The 17,355-nt window shown below is 45.8% G+C and overlaps 1 protein-coding gene across 3 annotated transcripts in view; it reads left to right on the top strand.

Moving 5' to 3' along the window:
* The first annotated feature begins 16,939 nt into the window (after nt 1–16,939).
* RPGRIP1 (RPGR interacting protein 1) overlaps nt 16,940–17,355 on the top strand; it is a 64,913-nt gene continuing 64,497 nt past the window's right edge. For all 3 annotated transcript variants that reach the window (XM_068241478.1, XM_068241467.1, XM_068241486.1), the window contains exons 1-2: nt 16,940–16,996; nt 17,145–17,277. In XM_068241478.1, coding sequence (XP_068097579.1) covers nt 17,196–17,277 — 82 coding nt within the window. In that variant the 5' untranslated portion in view covers nt 16,940–16,996; nt 17,145–17,195. The remainder of the gene's footprint in view (nt 16,997–17,144; nt 17,278–17,355) is intronic.

Below are 17,355 nucleotides of genomic sequence, written 5' to 3'. Positions count from 1 at the left end.
GAGCCAATCCCGGCCACTATGGGCCTGCCCTCTGGACGCGCGCCCGGTTTATGTATCTTTGGTAAATGGTGAAAAATTGGTATAGTCGGGTGCTGAATTCCCAAGTACTCCATAAGCCTCCGGTCAAGGACCCCCAAGCTCTCACCATATGACAAAAGACTAGACAATCTACTCTGGAATTCTAAGGTCGGATCATTCCTCAGAGTCTCATAGGTGTCACTATCGTTAAGCTGTCTCAGGGCCTCATCTCGATAACTGGTACTATTTAGTACTACTACTGCACCGCCCTTGTCCGCATTGCGGATTACAATATCCTTATTATTCTGCAGATTCTTAAGGGCATGTGCTTCGTCTCGACTGAGATTTGGAATGCTAGTAGATGGACGATTCCTGGCTAGATATAAAAGATCTCTCTCAACAAGCTCCTGGAAAGTATCTACATGGGTCGTGCGAGCAGACACCGGGTAGAAGTCGGGATTAGCTACTCTGATTGGCTTCACATCATCTAAGGTAACCAGGGGATTGCTGTCGGACAAAAGACTATCCATTGTCCATCTAGCACATATATCCTGGAAATTACCTATATCAGGTATGCCCACAGCGCTGCTGGCCGAACTACACTCCGGTTGGTCCGCATTGTCCCCAAAATGCTTACGTAAAAGAATAGACCTCACAAATCGATTAACATCAAGAAGAGTGGTAAATACGTCAAAGTGGTAGGTGGGGGCAAACGACAGACCTTTAGATAGAACTTTTATTTCGAATTCATTGAGAACATAATCAGACAAGTTTATCACATTATCACTGCCCCCAGACCCCTGCAAATCAACACACTCCTGGCCATATTTCCGATGTTTTACACCCGCACGCCGCGTCCGGCGTCTGGGCGTCCCTTCCTCCTCTGCCTTTTCTGTTTCTTGTGATTTGGCTGGCCCGGCAAGTTTTTTGCTGCCGAGTCAAGTCTTACCCCTGGGGCCTGTGCCTGAGACTGACTATGTTGAGGCACTGCCATTGGTGGATGGGTATCGGGTACAGAAACTGGAGTTGGTGTGGCAGGTTGTATTACTTCCGGGGAGCTAAAGCTAACTCTCCTTCTGCTTCTAGAGCGGGGTCTCCGATAAACATGATTGGGTGACTTGGAAATGCTCTCCCAACGCCCCCACTCATACACCACCTTCTTCCTATAGTCCTCTGTGTCCCTTATATATTTAACCCTTTTTATATCAGTAATGGTAGCTTCCAATTTAGCAATATTATCTCGCATCCTCTTATTTAGATCCTCAAACTCTTTCATATGATCATATTTGTTCACATTAGTCTCAATATCTGTGACTTTGAGTCGGAGGTTCACTAGTTTGTCTTCTTCATAGGTTATAATTAATTTCATTAAATTGAGGGAACAGTCCGTCAGGATTTCATTCCACTCCAACAGAAACTGGTCTGAATACATCGTGGTGGGGATTTTCTTTATGCGTAGACCCCGGGGAATGATCCCCTCTGCCACATATTGTCTGCCAAAGTAATGGGCAAAATACAACATCAGTGACTGTGCCCCTGCAGAAACAGGAGTCTCATATTATCTCACTTGGCGATTTGGCATATGATAGTGATCGCAATAATAAATTCGCTACAGTTTTTTCCAGACAAACCAATTCCTCAGAAAGAAATCCTAACCTAAGAGCTGTCTTTCTTCAGTTAGAGGACCTTCTGTCCAAAGAAACCAAGGTATGGTGGGACTTAACAAGTTTAAAACAATATGTGGCAGAGGGGATCATTCCCCGGGGTCTACGCATAAAGAAAATCCCCACCACGATGTATTCAGACCAGTTTCTGTTGGAGTGGAATGAAATCCTGACGGACTGTTCCCTCAATTTAATGAAATTAATTATAACCTATGAAGAAGACAAACTAGTGAACCTCCGACTCAAAGTCACAGATATTGAGACTAATGTGAACAAATATGATCATATGAAAGAGTTTGAGGATCTAAATAAGAGGATGCGAGATAATATTGCTAAATTGGAAGCTACCATTACTGATATAAAAAGGGTTAAATATATAAGGGACACAGAGGACTATAGGAAGAAGGTGGTGTATGAGTGGGGGCGTTGGGAGAGCATTTCCAAGTCACCCAATCATGTTTATCGGAGACCCCGCTCTAGAAGCAGAAGGAGAGTTAGCTTTAGCTCCCCGGAAGTAATACAACCTGCCACACCAACTCCAGTTTCTGTACCCGATACCCATCCACCAATGGCAGTGCCTCAACATAGTCAGTCTCAGGCACAGGCCCCAGGGGTAAGACTTGACTCGGCAGCAAAAAAACTTGCCGGGCCAGCCAAATCACAAGAAACAGAAAAGGCAGAGGAGGAAGGGACGCCCAGACGCCGGACGCGGCGTGCGGGTGTAAAACATCGGAAATATGGCCAGGAGTGTGTTGATTTGCAGGGGTCTGGGGGCAGTGATAATGTGATAAACTTGTCTGATTATGTTCTCAATGAATTCGAAATAAAAGTTCTATCTAAAGGTCTGTCGTTTGCCCCCACCTACCACTTTGACGTATTTACCACTCTTCTTGATGTTAATCGATTTGTGAGGTCTATTCTTTTACGTAAGCATTTTGGGGACAATGCGGACCAACCGGAGTGTAGTTCGGCCAGCAGCGCTGTGGGCATACCTGATATAGGTAATTTCCAGGATATATGTGCTAGATGGACAATGGATGGTCTTTTGTCCGACAGCAATCCCCTGGTTACCTTAGATGATGTGAAGCCAATCAGAGTAGCTAATCCCGACTTCTACCCGGTGTCTGCTCGCACGACCCATGTAGATACTTTCCAGGAGCTTGTTGAGAGAGATCTTTTATATCTAGCCAGGAATCGTCCATCTACTAGCATTCCAAATCTCAGTCGAGACGAAGCACATGCCCTTAAGAATCTGCAGAATAATAAGGATATTGTAATCCGCAATGCGGACAAGGGCGGTGCAGTAGTAGTACTAAATAGTACCAGTTATCGAGATGAGGCCCTGAGACAGCTTAACGATAGTGACACCTATGAGACTCTGAGGAATGATCCGACCTTAGAATTCCAGAGTAGATTGTCTAGTCTTTTGTCATATGGTGAGAGCTTGGGGGTCCTTGACCGGAGGCTTATGGAGTACTTGGGAATTCAGCACCCGACTATACCAATTTTTCACCATTTACCAAAGATACATAAACCGGGCGCGCGTCCAGAGGGCAGGCCCATAGTGGCCGGGATTGGCTCTCTGGGCGAGCGCCTGGGTAGCTGGGTGGACTCCATGCTACAGCCCCTGGTGAAGCGCCTCCCTGGCTATATAAAGGATTCAAAACATTTATTGGCCAGCATTGAGGATTTTGAGTGGAGACCAGAATATGTCTGGATTACAATTGATGTAAAATCTCTCTACTCGTGTATTCCCCATAACCTTGCCTTACAAGCTCTGGAGTTCCATTTGAGGAAATATTCAGATTTTTCTCAAGATTTACAGACCTTTATTTTGGATTCTGTCTGTTACCTCCTTGCCCACAACTACTTCATGTTTGATGGCCGCTTCTACCTCCAGAGGCGTGGCGCCTCCATGGGAGCAAAGTTTTCCCCATCCCTAGCTAATTTGTATATGGGATGGTGGGAGGAGCGCCATGTCTTTGGGGGTGACTGCGGCCTTATGGGGGATGTTGTGTGGTATGGGAGGTACATTGATGATTTGTTGTTGGTATGGAAGGGGGGCCCCTGCAATGTCCAGTCCTTGGTGGAGTACTTTAATGCTAATGAATTGAACCTTCAGTTCACGTTTGAATATGATAGGGTTTCCATCAACTATTTGGACCTTGTGTTAAGGGGAAACCCCAACAACGGGAGGGTCAGTACTACTACTTATAGGAAAGCCTGCAGTGGAAATTCCACTTTGAGAGCTAATAGCTGTCATCCAGCCCATACCATAAAAGGCATTCCAGTTGGAGAATTTAGTCGGGCAAAACGTAACTGCTCAGAGGAAGGGGATTTAACTAAGGAATTTGATACCGTGGAGGCACGACTCTGTGATAGAGGTTACCCTAAGTGGGCCCTGAAGAGGGGAAGGTCGAGAGTATCTTCTCGACCCAGATCAGATCTGGTACATGCCACTTCGAGTAGGGGAGCAACCAGTTCGAAACCCACATTTGTGACCACTTTCTCGGCAGAGTATAAAGAGGTCACAGGTATTATCACCAAATATTTACCCATACTCAAGGCAGATGCAGGTCTATGTCCCATTATTAATGAAGGTGTTAGAATGGCTAGCCGACGGGCACCCACTCTCGCCAGACTTCTGTCCCCAAGTTTGTTTGAATCAACGCAACGCTCTAACACGTGGCTTTCCCTGACAGGTTCTTTTAGATGTAATGTCCCCACATGCCGATATTGCCATGTACACACAAAAACAAGATCCGCTGTCTCTGCTGTTAGCGGCCGTAGTTTTCCAATAAAGCAGTTCATTAACTGCGGAACCAAAGACGTGATTTATCTTATCACGTGTAGTATATGTTCCATTCAGTATGTTGGATGTACTACTAGGCCGCTGAGGCAGAGAGTAGCGGAACATTACCTAGGGCAAGGGTGGCTTACCACCAATGTCTCTAAAGTCGCCAAACACTTCAGGGATGTACATGGTGGGAACATGACTGGTTTCCAATTTCAGGGTATAGAAAGAGTTCTTCCATCTAAACGGGGTGGGGATCTTTATAAGTGTTTACTCAGGAGGGAAGCTATGTGGATATTTAAACTGGACACTAGAGTCCCTCGAGGCCTTAATGCTAGGTGGGATGTGAGTCTTACCACACAATGATATCTCTTATGCCCACATTGGCCTATTAGGGCATGTGTCCTTTCTATCCATTGTTTTGTGCTACTGCTTTACTCTTTCCTGTTCTCATTTGAGAACAAGTTTGATATTTTTTATTACTTCGGTTTTAATATTGTGTTGTATTGTTTTAATGCACTTTTTGGAACTGACCTGTACCCTGGCTCTGCCTTCTTGAGTGACACCGCCCTCATTGAGGTGGATAGGAGGTGGAGCTATGGATCGGGTGTGTACTAATATGTCAAAGGTTTTCCATGCAAACTCAGCTATGATTAAGGACCAGTAGGTCCGAAACATGTCAGTTTGAGATTCCATGTTTTAATACAGGATATGTCCTAACAATAAAGAGGATTCGTGGTGAATTGGTGCGGACCTTTTTTCTGTTGGAGTGTTCCTGAGGTTTTGCTAACCTGGTCCAGCACAATTATCCACCGGTGGGGTCGAGCGGTGGTTCCTTCACTCATACAATTGTTTAGTAGTTAAAGAAAAACATTACTTTGTTACAGCTGATGCAACTCTGAAAATAAATCTGCAGTTTCTACTTCCTGATTCACTGAAGCAGACATATTATTAACACGCTGTGCTTTCAAATGAGATTACCTGCCATCACTGCCATGGCAGTCATGTGACACATGGGAGAGATCAAATTACAACTTGTGATTAGACATAAATAAGGGGAAATTAGCTAAATTCTCAAAATACATACTGGGTGCATTTCTCTATGTTTTCCTTTGTCCTGTGCAAGAGTTCAGGTCCAGAGGATATTATGCAAGGGGCGAGGAGTCAAAATGAGATTTATTGTAATGGGGCAGAGGTAAAACTATTCCAAGATCTCTCACCCATTATCCTTCAGACTAGGTGGCTCCTAAGACCCTTGCTCAATGTACTCTGAAATCGTAATATTCCCTATATGTGGCGATTTTCTTTCTGCTTGACAGTGACACAGAATGGAAGAATGTTGAACTTACGGGTACCTGCTGACCTTCCAGACTTCTGCCAAGCACTGCGATTGCTTAAGCTATAGATTCCGGATTGGTATGCTGAGGTGGGACCAGCTACAGCGAGTGAACTTCATAGAGTGAGACGGCCCTCTACATCTAAAACTAAGGAAGAATCGGTGTAATCTGTGCGGAGTCTCGGCTGCAATACCATAAATAAAGCTCAGGGGTTAACGGAGTCCAAGAAGCGCACACTCTGATCTGCATCAGGATCAGCTACAACAGCCCAGACCTCTATGGCCCGGTCTTCTAGTGATGGAGAGGCCTAGTCTACCTGAAAGTGTGCTAAGTATCTTATTTCCTTAGTGTGACTATATATGTTATCCTCCTCTTGGTTATTTGAGAGCTGATTACTTCGAGTTCGCTCCTAGATGTGCCTTGAGCTCTATGATATATTGCTTATGTAACATGGTTATTATGGCTTACAATAGCCTTTGTGTTATACTAGTTTTTCAGCTTAAATTGATGACATTCCCCTTTGTGCCGCTGCGTTTTTACTGGGTTCAGTACTCCTTTCAAGAATGATTCTTATAGCTAGAAACCCTTCAGCCTCCTTTTATACTGGTCTCTCGCACACCTTGCAAGCTATACGATTGTGACATTCCTCCTCTGACCAGTCACAGGCACTAACACCTGAGCTCTTTACGATGAGAACCTTTTTTCTGTTGGAGTGTTACTAAACAATTGGCGTGAGCACAGCGGCAGCCCCAGGACCGCCTAACGGCAACTGGCGTGCAGTCCTGGGGCGTGTTTTGCTGGGTATCACACGCGCTAATGTGCGCGCATCCCCGCTTGAATGACGGAGCTCCGCTCCACCTACAATCTCCCAGTGGCAATCGCCGCTAGGGAATGTCAGATGTCGTCTATTTACACCATACAGCACTGTGATCTACGGCAGCATTGTACTGGGGACAGCTGTGTGACACGGCTGTCCCCTCTGAAGTCTATGACAGCCGATCGTGCTGATTGGCTGGCGGGGGGAAAGAGGGTGGGGATTTAAAAAAATAAATAGGCATTTTTATTTAAAAAAGAAAAATATATAAAAATAAATATATATAAACATCCCAGTAGGGATTACAGCCCACCAACAGAAATCTCTGTTGGTGGGCAGAAAAGGGGGGGAATCACTTGTGTGCTGAGTTGTACGGCCCTGCAGCGAGGCCTTAAAGCTGCAGTGGCCTTAATTGTAAAAAATAGTCTGGTCACAATGGGGGTGTAAGCCCAGGGTCCTCAAGTAGTTAAAGGAGTTATCAAGCAAAATGTTCTGCCCCATGAAATACTTACCCAGGACTTACTCCAGCCCCTTGCAACTGACATATCCCTCACGGTATCTCTGCACGCAGCCGCCGGCCTGGGGTCCCCGCCGGTGCAGAGACTGACCTCAAGGTCATCCTTACTGCGCCTGCATGTGCTCCAGTGTCAATCAAGTCCACGTTGTTCTGCGCCTGTATAGTACACTGCGGACAACGTGGACGTGATTGACAGCGGCACTCATGCAGGCGCAGTAGAGGTGGTCGGCCTCTGCACCGGCAGGGACCCTGGGTCGGTGGTTGCGAGCGGAGATGCTGTGAGGGACATGTCGGTTGTAAGGGGCTGGAGGAAGCCCCGGGGAAGTATATCATGGGGCAGTACATTTTGCTTGATAACTCCTTTAAAGTTTATTATGCTGTTGTGTATCTTTTAGAGCAGAGAGGAAATTGTGAGTCCAGGTCCGCTTTAAATCCAAAACTCTGGAAGCAACAGATTATGTCCCTGGGAAGGATCATCTTCTTTACCTCAGGGACATAGTGCACGAAGAGCCCTGTCTATAACTATGGGAGTGTCATGTTCTCTGTCCAACAGCTTATTAATAATAGAAGTTATGGCTGGCCTGATCTGGTCAGAGGCCACCGACTCGGGTATCCCTCGCACCCTGATATTATGCCTCAGTCCTCTATTGTCGAGGTCCTCAATTTTCCTGTTAAAGTCCATAAGCTGTGTCTCATGGGAGACAGAAGAGGTCTAAAGAGCCTCGACATGCTGCACCAAGTCGGCTCCATCCATGCTGTTCAAGGGAGCTAACCCTAGTCGCCAGACTTGTCACTTCCTCCTTGAGATCTGCTATTGTGGCGGTAATTGTTCGCTTGATGTCTGCAGCCATGTCTTGCATGATGGAAGTAGTTAGAAGTTCCTCTAGCGGGAGTCTCCTGTGGGCCAGTACGAGAGTCTTCCAAACTTCAGGACATTGTCCGGAACCCCAGTCACCCAATGACCGACTGTACTAGGTTAAAGGCCTCTGCTCTTAACAGTGTAAGAATGGCAACAATTTAAATAGTCCCCTTGAAAATCAATAGGTGAATTTTGATTGGCTGTTGTAGGCTCCACCCACTTTTTTGAATATTAAACTTCGCACAGTTGGTCATTTGTTGCCTGAGATTAAGACCCCTGTCAAAAGTGGACGAATGGCTGCAGTTTACAATTTCCCAGTGAAATGTTTTTGGACTCCGCCCACATTTTGTAACCTTGACACACAGTCACTCAATGACCAAGCTTGTGAGCTTTCAGGTTCCTTGCATCAAAAGTATGTGAATGGAAGCAGTTTATCCAACAAATAAATCTGTGTCTGTTTGTGGTTCTGCCCCCTTTAGTAAATTTGAACCCCAGTCACCCAATGAGCGTCTGTTTGTGGCTGTGCCCCCTTTAGTAAATTTGAGCTCCAGTCACCCAATGAGTTACTGTACCAGGTTTTAGGCCTCTGCCATTAAGAAGTGTAAGAATTGCAGCAGTTTAAGTATTCCCTTTGAAAATCAATAGGTGAATATTGATTGGCTGTTGTAGGCTTCACCCACTTTCCTGAATATTAATCCAAGTAATCCAGTGACCAAGTGTGCCAAGTTTGAAAACCCTGCAATTACCAGTCTAAGAATGGCCTGCACACCTGGGCAGAACCAAAAACAGCCAATCAGTTTTCACCCACTCACGTCAATGGAAAAAATGTAAAATGCTGCCATTCTCACAGCAATAAAGCCAGAGTCCCCAAACTTGACAAAGTTTGTCACTTAGTGACCGAGGTGAAAAATTCAGGGAAAGTGGGCGGAGCATAAAACAGTCAATCAAATTTGAGCAATTAATTTTCAATGGGGAATTCTAAACTGCAGTCATACTTACACTTTTAATAGCAGGATTCTTAAACCTCCCACATATTCAGAAAAGTGGGTTGAGTCTATAACAGCCAATCAAAATTCACCTATTGATTTTCAAAAGAATATTTAAATTGTTGGCATTCTTACACTTGTAATAGCAGAGGCCTCAGTCCAGTTGAACCCCAGTCACTGGGGTTCAAATTCTGAAAACAGGAAGGAACCACAAACAGCTAATCCCATTTATTTTATTTCTATGGGACAATTTAAATTATTGATGCAGAGGAACCCAAAAGCTCACAAACTTGGTCTTTGAGTGTCTGTGTGTTAAAGTGAACCTAAGATGAAAGCTCCTGTCCCTGGGAAGTAGGAGCATTCTGCGCCTGTGTGATAGTACTGCCCAAATGCAGAACGCTCCCAGCTGTGGGAGCATGATGGGCTGGTGGGTACATTGACGCACAGCAGCGTTTTAAGGACAGAAATCACATTGCATGCTAAATTGGAGGCCTAAAGTGCTTTAAAACATCTTGCATGTGTATACATCAATCAGGGAGTGTAATTAGAGTACTACTTCACACTGACACACCAAACTCACTATGTAATGCACCGCACACAGCAGTTTGTGTAGTGACAGCCGTGCTGGACTGGTACGCACCATGATGAGAGTGCAGGTGATGGCGGCTTTCCAGCCCATATGGTCGCCTGGCTGAGGTAGCTCAATGACAGAACAGTGACTGTCCAGCTGATCGAATTTGGTCTGTCCACAATGAAGCAATGACCTTATTAGCTTGGGTGTGCCCCCCCCCCCCCCCCCCCGAGACACTCATATAGCCGGCGGTCATTGCTTTATTGTGATACGCAAGCCCCTTCGCCGCGGCAAGGTAACGATCATGAAGGGGAATTGACACATGTACATGCCTTTAGCTTTGTTGTTGCAGCTGCAGTGCAGCCAGAAAAATTAGGCAGGCATGTCCACGCACCAGAAAAATTATTATAGCGGCCACTGCTAACAGCGGCCTTAAAAATTCAGGAATCCGCCTGGAGTCCTGGACCCCATTGGTGGTGGCTAAGAAGGCATTCAAGTGGCCCGCAGGCAGAGATGCTGTGTGGGGAGTGACTTAGTCATGGGGCAGGCAGTCACACGGCGTGCAGGAAGAGATGCTGTGTTCAGGGACTGACTTAGTCTTCGGGCGGGCAGTAGCCCTCCAGGATCCATGCCTCATTCATTTTGATAAAGGTGAGGTACTGAACACTTTTGTGACCTAGGCGACTTCTCTTCTCAGGGACAATGCCTCCAGCTGCGCTGAAGGTCCTTTCTGACAGGACGCTTGAGGCAGGGCAAGACAGAAGTTGGATGGCAAATTGTGACAGCTCTGGCCACAGGTCAAGCCTGCGCACCCAGTACTCCAAGGGTTCATTGCTGCTCACAGTGTCTAAATTTACACTTAAGGCCAGGTAGTGGGCTACCTGCCGGTCGAGGCGTTGGTGGAGGGTGGTTCCTGAAGAGCTAAGGCGAGACATTGGACTAAAGAATGTCCGCATGTCCAACATCACCATGAGATCTCTAGAGCGTCCTGTCCTTGCCTGCATGGACATGGGACGAGGAGGATTACTGGCAGTGGCACCTTTATTCCGTTGTGCTGTGACATCACCCTTAAATGCATTGTAAAGCATAGTTGCCAGCTTGTTCTGCAAGTGCTGCATCCTTTCTGCCTTCTGATGAGTTAACATGTCCGCCACTTTGTGCCTATACCGAGGGTCAAGTAGCGTGGCCACCCAGTACAGTTCATTCCCCTTGAGTTTTTTTATACAGGGATCCCTCAACAGGCTGGACAGCATGAAAGATGCCATCTGCACAAAGTTGGATGCAGACTTACTATCCATCTCCTCTTGCTCTTCCTCAGTGATGTAAGCTAAGTTCTCCTCCTCCCCCCAGTCACGAACAATACCACGGGAAAGTTGAGCAGCACAAGCCCCCTGCGACACCAGCTGCGGTTTTTCTTCCGCCGCCTCCTCCTCCTCCTGCAAAAAACACCTTCCTCATCATCTGACTCCTTTTCCCCACACGACTCTTCCTCCCCCCTCTGTGCTGCCACAGGTGTTGAGGAATCATCTGCTTCTGCTGAGAATTGATCCCACAACTCTTCCTCCTGTTCCTGTTCCTGTTCCTGTTCATGCTCCTCCACAGCTTGATCCACCACTCTACACACGGCACACTCCAGGAAGAAAGCATATGGGAATAAGTCGCTGATGGTGCCTTCACTGCGACTCATCAGGTTTGTCACCTCCTAAAGCGGCCGCATGAGCCTGCAGGCATTTCACATGAGTGTCCAGTACTTCGGCCAGAACATCCCCATCTCCCCAGAGCGTGTCCTTTGACCATAGTTGTAGAGATACTGTTTGACGGCTTTCTCCTGTTGTTGCAGGCGGTTGAACATTAGGAGGGTCAAATTCCATCGAGTCAGGCTTTCGCAAATCAAGCGTCTCACCGGCAATTTTTTTCTCCGCTGAATATCGGCAAAGCGTGCCATGGCCGCGTAAGACCGCCTGAAATGCCCACACACCTTCCTGGACTGCTTCAGGACGTCCTGTAAGCCTGGGTACTTAGACACAAATCTCTAAATTATTAGATTCAGTACATGTGCCATGCAGGGTACATGTGTCAACTTTCCCAAAGCCGAAATGAGATTGCTGCCGTTGTCACACACCACGCTGCCGATCTCCAGTTGGTGCAGGATCTGCCACTGATCCACCTGTTTATTAAGAGCAGCCAGGAGAGCTGCTCCAATGTGACTCTCCGCTTTGAGGCAAGACATGTCTAAGATGGCGTGACACCGTCGTACCTGGCATGCAGCATAGGCCCTGGGGAGCTGGGGCTGTGTAGCTGGAGAGGAGGTCACAGCACCAGTAGAGTAGCACTGCCACTCAGCCAAGTAGGAGGAGGAGGATGACAGTGAAGAGGATGTAGCAGGAGGAGTAGGAGGAGAAGGAGAGGAGGTGGCAGCAGACCTGCCTACAAGCCGTGGAGGTGTCACAACTTGGTCCACTGCACAGCCACGTTCTCCCTGCTTGCCAGCGGTCACCAGGTTGACCCAATGGGCTGTGTAAGTAATGTTCCTGCCCTGACCGTGCTTGGCAGACCAGGCATCCGTGGTCAGATGGACCCTGCCTTGATCCACTGCTGTGTGCCAGAGATGACACCACTTGCCTTTCAACTTCATGGTACAGTTTGGGTATCGCCTTTTTTGAGAAATAATTGCGGCCTGGTATCTTCCACTGCGGTGTCCCAATGGCCACACATTTTCGGAAAGGCCTCAGAGTCCACCAGCTGGTATGGTAACAGCTGGCGAGCTAACAGTTCCTCCAAGCCAGCTGTCAGACGCCGGGCAAGGGGGTGACTGGCAGACATTGGCTTCTTCCGCTCAAAGATTTCCCTCATGGACACCTGGCTACTGCTGTGTGTAGAGGAGAAGGAACCGCTCAAGGTGAGAGGTGGAGTGGAGGAGGGTGGCTGTGATTGTGAAGGTGCAAGGGAGAAAGCAGCTGAAGATGATGCACCTGAAGAAGGAAGAGGAGAAGGAGGGTGGCTTTGCTTTTGTGTGCTGCTTTTCCTCTGGTGCAGTTTGTGCCTTTTCTCCATGTGCCTTCGTAAGGCAGTTGTCCCTACGCGGACAACTGCCTTAGGCAGACACACACAAAAAATTCCAAACCGCTGCGCTGACACCCCCTGCGGTGTGGGCACTATGGTGGCCTCAGCAGCTGACGTTGAAGGGCATGTTGGCTGGCTGTCCATAGGTGGCGATACAAGGCGCCGGACACTGCCACCAGCTGTTTCTGAAGACTAGCTCCCCCTGCTTCTTTCAGCAACTCGTCTCCTCTTACTCCTCTCTGACTCCCTCTCTGAACTGTCCCCTTGGTCATCTTGTCTCTTAGGATCCCACATGGCATCCATATCATCATAATCATCATAATCATCCTCCCCAGATTCACTTGCCTCAGACACCTCATAAACTGCACCAACAGCAGGTACTTCATCATCCTCCTCTTCACACGTTACGTCCATAGTGTCGCCTAACTCAGACATATGAGGTGATGTAACTTGCTTAGCGCCTTCATCTTGTTGTAACAATAATGTCTGTGAATCAGTGAATTCCCCACCAAATAACTCCTGCCAAGTGTCAAATGCAGCAGATGTGGTGCTTGTAGTAGCGCTGGTGGCTGCGAAAGATGAGGTGTTCTGTGTTAAATAGTCAACCACGTCCTGACAATCTTGGGAGTTGATGGGACATGCCTTCTTCTGAGCACTATACTTTTGGCCAGGGCCGCACAAAATCACGTCAGCACGACCTCGAACAGACCTGCCAGGTGGCCTGCCTCTGGCTCTGCCTCTGCCTGTTGTTCTGTCCATATCGGGGGGGGGGGGGGGTGAAGTGAAAGGTATGCACTGACTTGACTAATACAATGTGCAGTCACACAGGTGCAGTGAAAGGTATGCAGTGACTGGTATTACAATACAATGTGCAGCTGTCACACAGGTGCAGTTAACATGCACAGACTGGTATATTACACAGTGTGCGGTCACACAGGTACTGTGAACAATTATGCAATGACTAGTATTACAAATTTGCAGCTGTCACACACACAGGTACCGTGAACAGGTGCAGTGACACTGCATATAGAACACTGCTTGCAGTTACGTAGGTAGGTAGGTGCACTGAACAGGTGGGTATGCAGTGATTGGTATTACAAATGTGCAGCTGTCACACACACAGGTATCATAAAAAGGTGCAATGACACTGCGTATATAACACGGCTTGCGGTCACGTAGGTAGGTTGGTGCACTGAACTGGTGGGTATGCAGTGATTGGTATTACAAATGTGCAGCTGTCTCACACATATAGGTACTGTGAACAGGTGCAGTGACACTGCGTATATAACACTGCTTGCGGTCACGTAGGTAGGTAGGTGCACTGAACACAGGTGGGTATGCAGTGATTGGTATTACAAATGTGCTGCTGTCACACACACAGGTATCATCAACAGGTGCAGTGACACTGCGTGCGCTCACATAGGTAGGTAGGTGCACTGAACACAGGTGGATATGCAGTAATTGGTATTAAAAATGTGCAGCTGTCACACACACAGGTAGTCACTGAGGTGCTGTAGGAATTACCAAGGGGCCAAGGTCCCACCAGCAGCTGCGACTGACTGACAGGGCTGTATATGCAACACAAATGTCTGTGGGGGACACACACAAAAAAAATAAATCACAAGAACAACATTAGCTCTCAAAAGAGCTGTTAAGGATGAGGAGTGCTTTTTAGCAATAAGATCAGCAATAAAGAGCAACCTAACAAGCTTAACACAAGAGCCTAACTAAGCTTTTCCTATGTCAGCAGCAAGGTTCTCTCCCTTCTCTAATTACTGCAGCCACACGAGTGAGTGAAAGGGCTGTCGCTGCATACCTTTTATAAGGGGGGGGGGGGGGCGGCTCCAGGAGGGAGTGTAGCCTGTTTGGCTACCCTGTGCCTGCTGACTGTGATGTAAAGGGTCAAAGTTGACACTAATGATGTAGTATAGGGGGCTGGTCAAACTCGCATATAGTTCGCAGTTCACCGCGAACGCAAACCACCGAAGTTCGCATGAGTAAGTTCGCGGGCGAAATGTTCAGGCCATCTCTACTCATACTGTGCTGCATGATCTGGTTTTTCTTGTATTCCTGTATTGTCGCGTTGTTCTATGTCACCCCAAAATATTGTATGTAACCTAAACTAATGTCCAGTGCTGCGTAATATGTTGGCGCTTTATAAATACAATAAATAAATAGATATTATGCTTTTAATAATCACTAATAGTGAAAAAAAGAGGAAAGAAAACAAAATCAGTCAAATTGACGATCGGCATGCTTGTTGTGGCACCGATTTTCATTTGATTCAATAAAATTATTGAATCAGATTGGCGAATTGGCCACAAAGTTGATAGATATATGGCCACCTTTAGTCAGGGATCAGTCATTACCCTTTTTATATTAACAAGCAATGGGGTCTGTTTACTAAAAAAACAGTCAAATGTACTGCATTTTCCTCATATAAATGTTAGTTTTTTTAATGAATAGACCCCAACATAGCTTTAAGTCACACTAATACACTAACCTACAGTATATGCATTTCTGAACAGCCATTAGGATAGGGAAATCAGGGGCTGCTTTACACACATTAGATTCTCTGCAGAGGTGGTCATTATCAGGCCATCTCAGCCAAGCGTAATCTAGCGTGTGTACAGCGTGTGTACAGGTCTTTAGCGCTGTGGAAGATGTCAGCATGCAATAATAGATAAACAGTAAAACCCTGGTTTGCAAGTAACTTGGTTTAAGGGAGCTTTGCAAGACAAGCAAAAATGTTTATGAAATTTTGACTTGATATACAAGCAGAAAACATTTACGTGCGTCACGTCATCACAACTGACCCAATGGTCCTTATCCCTTTGACGCTGCAAGACTGTGCTTAATCTGAGTGTAAGGACTGTACAATGTCACATTTCTGTGAAATTCTCAAAAGTGCGAAGAAGCAACTGTCATTGGATAAGTTCCTTGTTAAAGCCACACAAAAAAGGTTTGGGTAAGCAAGATAGCAATGATTCTTTTTTTTCCTTCAGTTTGCTTTTTTAATTACATTTTGATTATTCAGAAGTAACAACAAGATACATCAAATATTGATGAAAACAGAAGAACAGGGAAAAATACATGTATCATATAAACAGGTTTACAGATAACAATGATTGCGCTTTTCTCCTGGCAGACTCAAAGCGCCAGAGCTACTTCCACTAGCACGCATTCTATAGGCAGTAGCAGTGTTAGGGAGTCTTGCCCAGGCCTCCTACTGAATAGGTGCTGGCTTACTGAACAAGCAAAGCCGAGATTCAAATCTAGGTCGTCTGTGTCAGAGGCAGAGCCCTTAACCACAGTACACTATCCAGCCACTAGGACTATATTGTTGGCGGCAAAGTGCATTATTTTGCCAATTTTATGATGTCATCTATGTATTGTCTGTGTGAATACATTTTATAATTTTTTAATCACAAACAAATGACCTACCATTTACACTCATGGCCTTTTGTCCTCTAGCTTGGTCACCTCCTCTCACTCCCACATCCCGAACTTCTCACGAGCATCACCTCTCCTTTGGAACTCTCTCCCACAGGCTACTCTAAGCCTGGAAACCTTCACATTTACTCTCAAAACACATATTTTCAGACAAGCCTATAATGTGCTGTAACAATGGAGGTTCACTGCCTCATCTCCTGTGTCTTCTTCCCTACTACCCCACCCCACTACCCTCTAGATTGTAAACTCACAAGGGCACTGATCTCCTCCTATTGCTTCTTATTTTGCAGTAATTTATCATATGAACATGTACTAATTTTAGTGTTATTTCAAACCGCACATCAACTATGTATGTATTTGTACTTATATTGCTGGGTGTATAGTGTTTTGAACTTCTCATGTATATATGTTCCCCAATATTTGTTTTGTACTTTGTGCAGCGCTACCGAAGATGTTAGCACTATATGATAAAATAAATAATAATAATGACCTGACTCATACCTACCTAAGCTGCCTCTCAAAGTTATACTATATAAATACTTGACAATAATAATAAATTCCTAACTAAGCAATAAAGTTCTATACTGTATATCTGCAGGATACTGTCATTTGTTAATTTTTATTTTTTTATTACATTTGTTTCTTTGTTGTTCCTCTCATAAAATTTGTATCTACGCAACATATTTCTTAAATATTTAATATAAAGAAATCTGCGTCTGTGGCTTATATCTGAAGAGTTATGGAGTAAATAGCGTGCTGCTTCCATTCTTTGGGACACACTTCGTCTCCTGTGAGGATTTAGCTCAGCGTCTGATTGGTCCAGCATATCTCTCATCAGCAGCAGATGGGGCTGAGATTATCAGCTCTCTAATCCAAAGGAAGAAGTAACAGAGTGACAAGCAGAAAGACACTGACAAGAGGTAATTATCAGAACATACTGAATAAATAGCAAATGATACAGAAATACACGAATGAACTGACTTTACAGTCATATTAATGATATATTATTCAGCATATATATTTACTTTACATCAGATTTATATATACCATCTTTTGTTTTTACTCTAGTTAGTGGCCAGGGTACTTAGTTACAGTCATTTATTCTAACGCTTTGTGAATATGTCGGTGCTGGATGAGACGGCTTCAGACCTACCAGTGAAGGACACAGACTGTAAGCCTGCAGTGCTCAGAGCAATTCAAGGTAAGACTTGGTACTGCATTTTTCTGCCTCTCCAGTTATTCCATATTATGAGGCCTAGTACACATTACTCTATTGAGT

The sequence above is a fragment of the Hyperolius riggenbachi genome, chromosome 1, assembly GCF_040937935.1.
Source record: "Hyperolius riggenbachi isolate aHypRig1 chromosome 1, aHypRig1.pri, whole genome shotgun sequence".
Lineage (NCBI taxonomy): Eukaryota > Metazoa > Chordata > Amphibia > Anura > Hyperoliidae > Hyperolius > Hyperolius riggenbachi.
The sequence above is the reverse complement of the archived record's forward strand: the minus strand, read 5'-3'. Positions and strand labels throughout refer to the sequence as shown.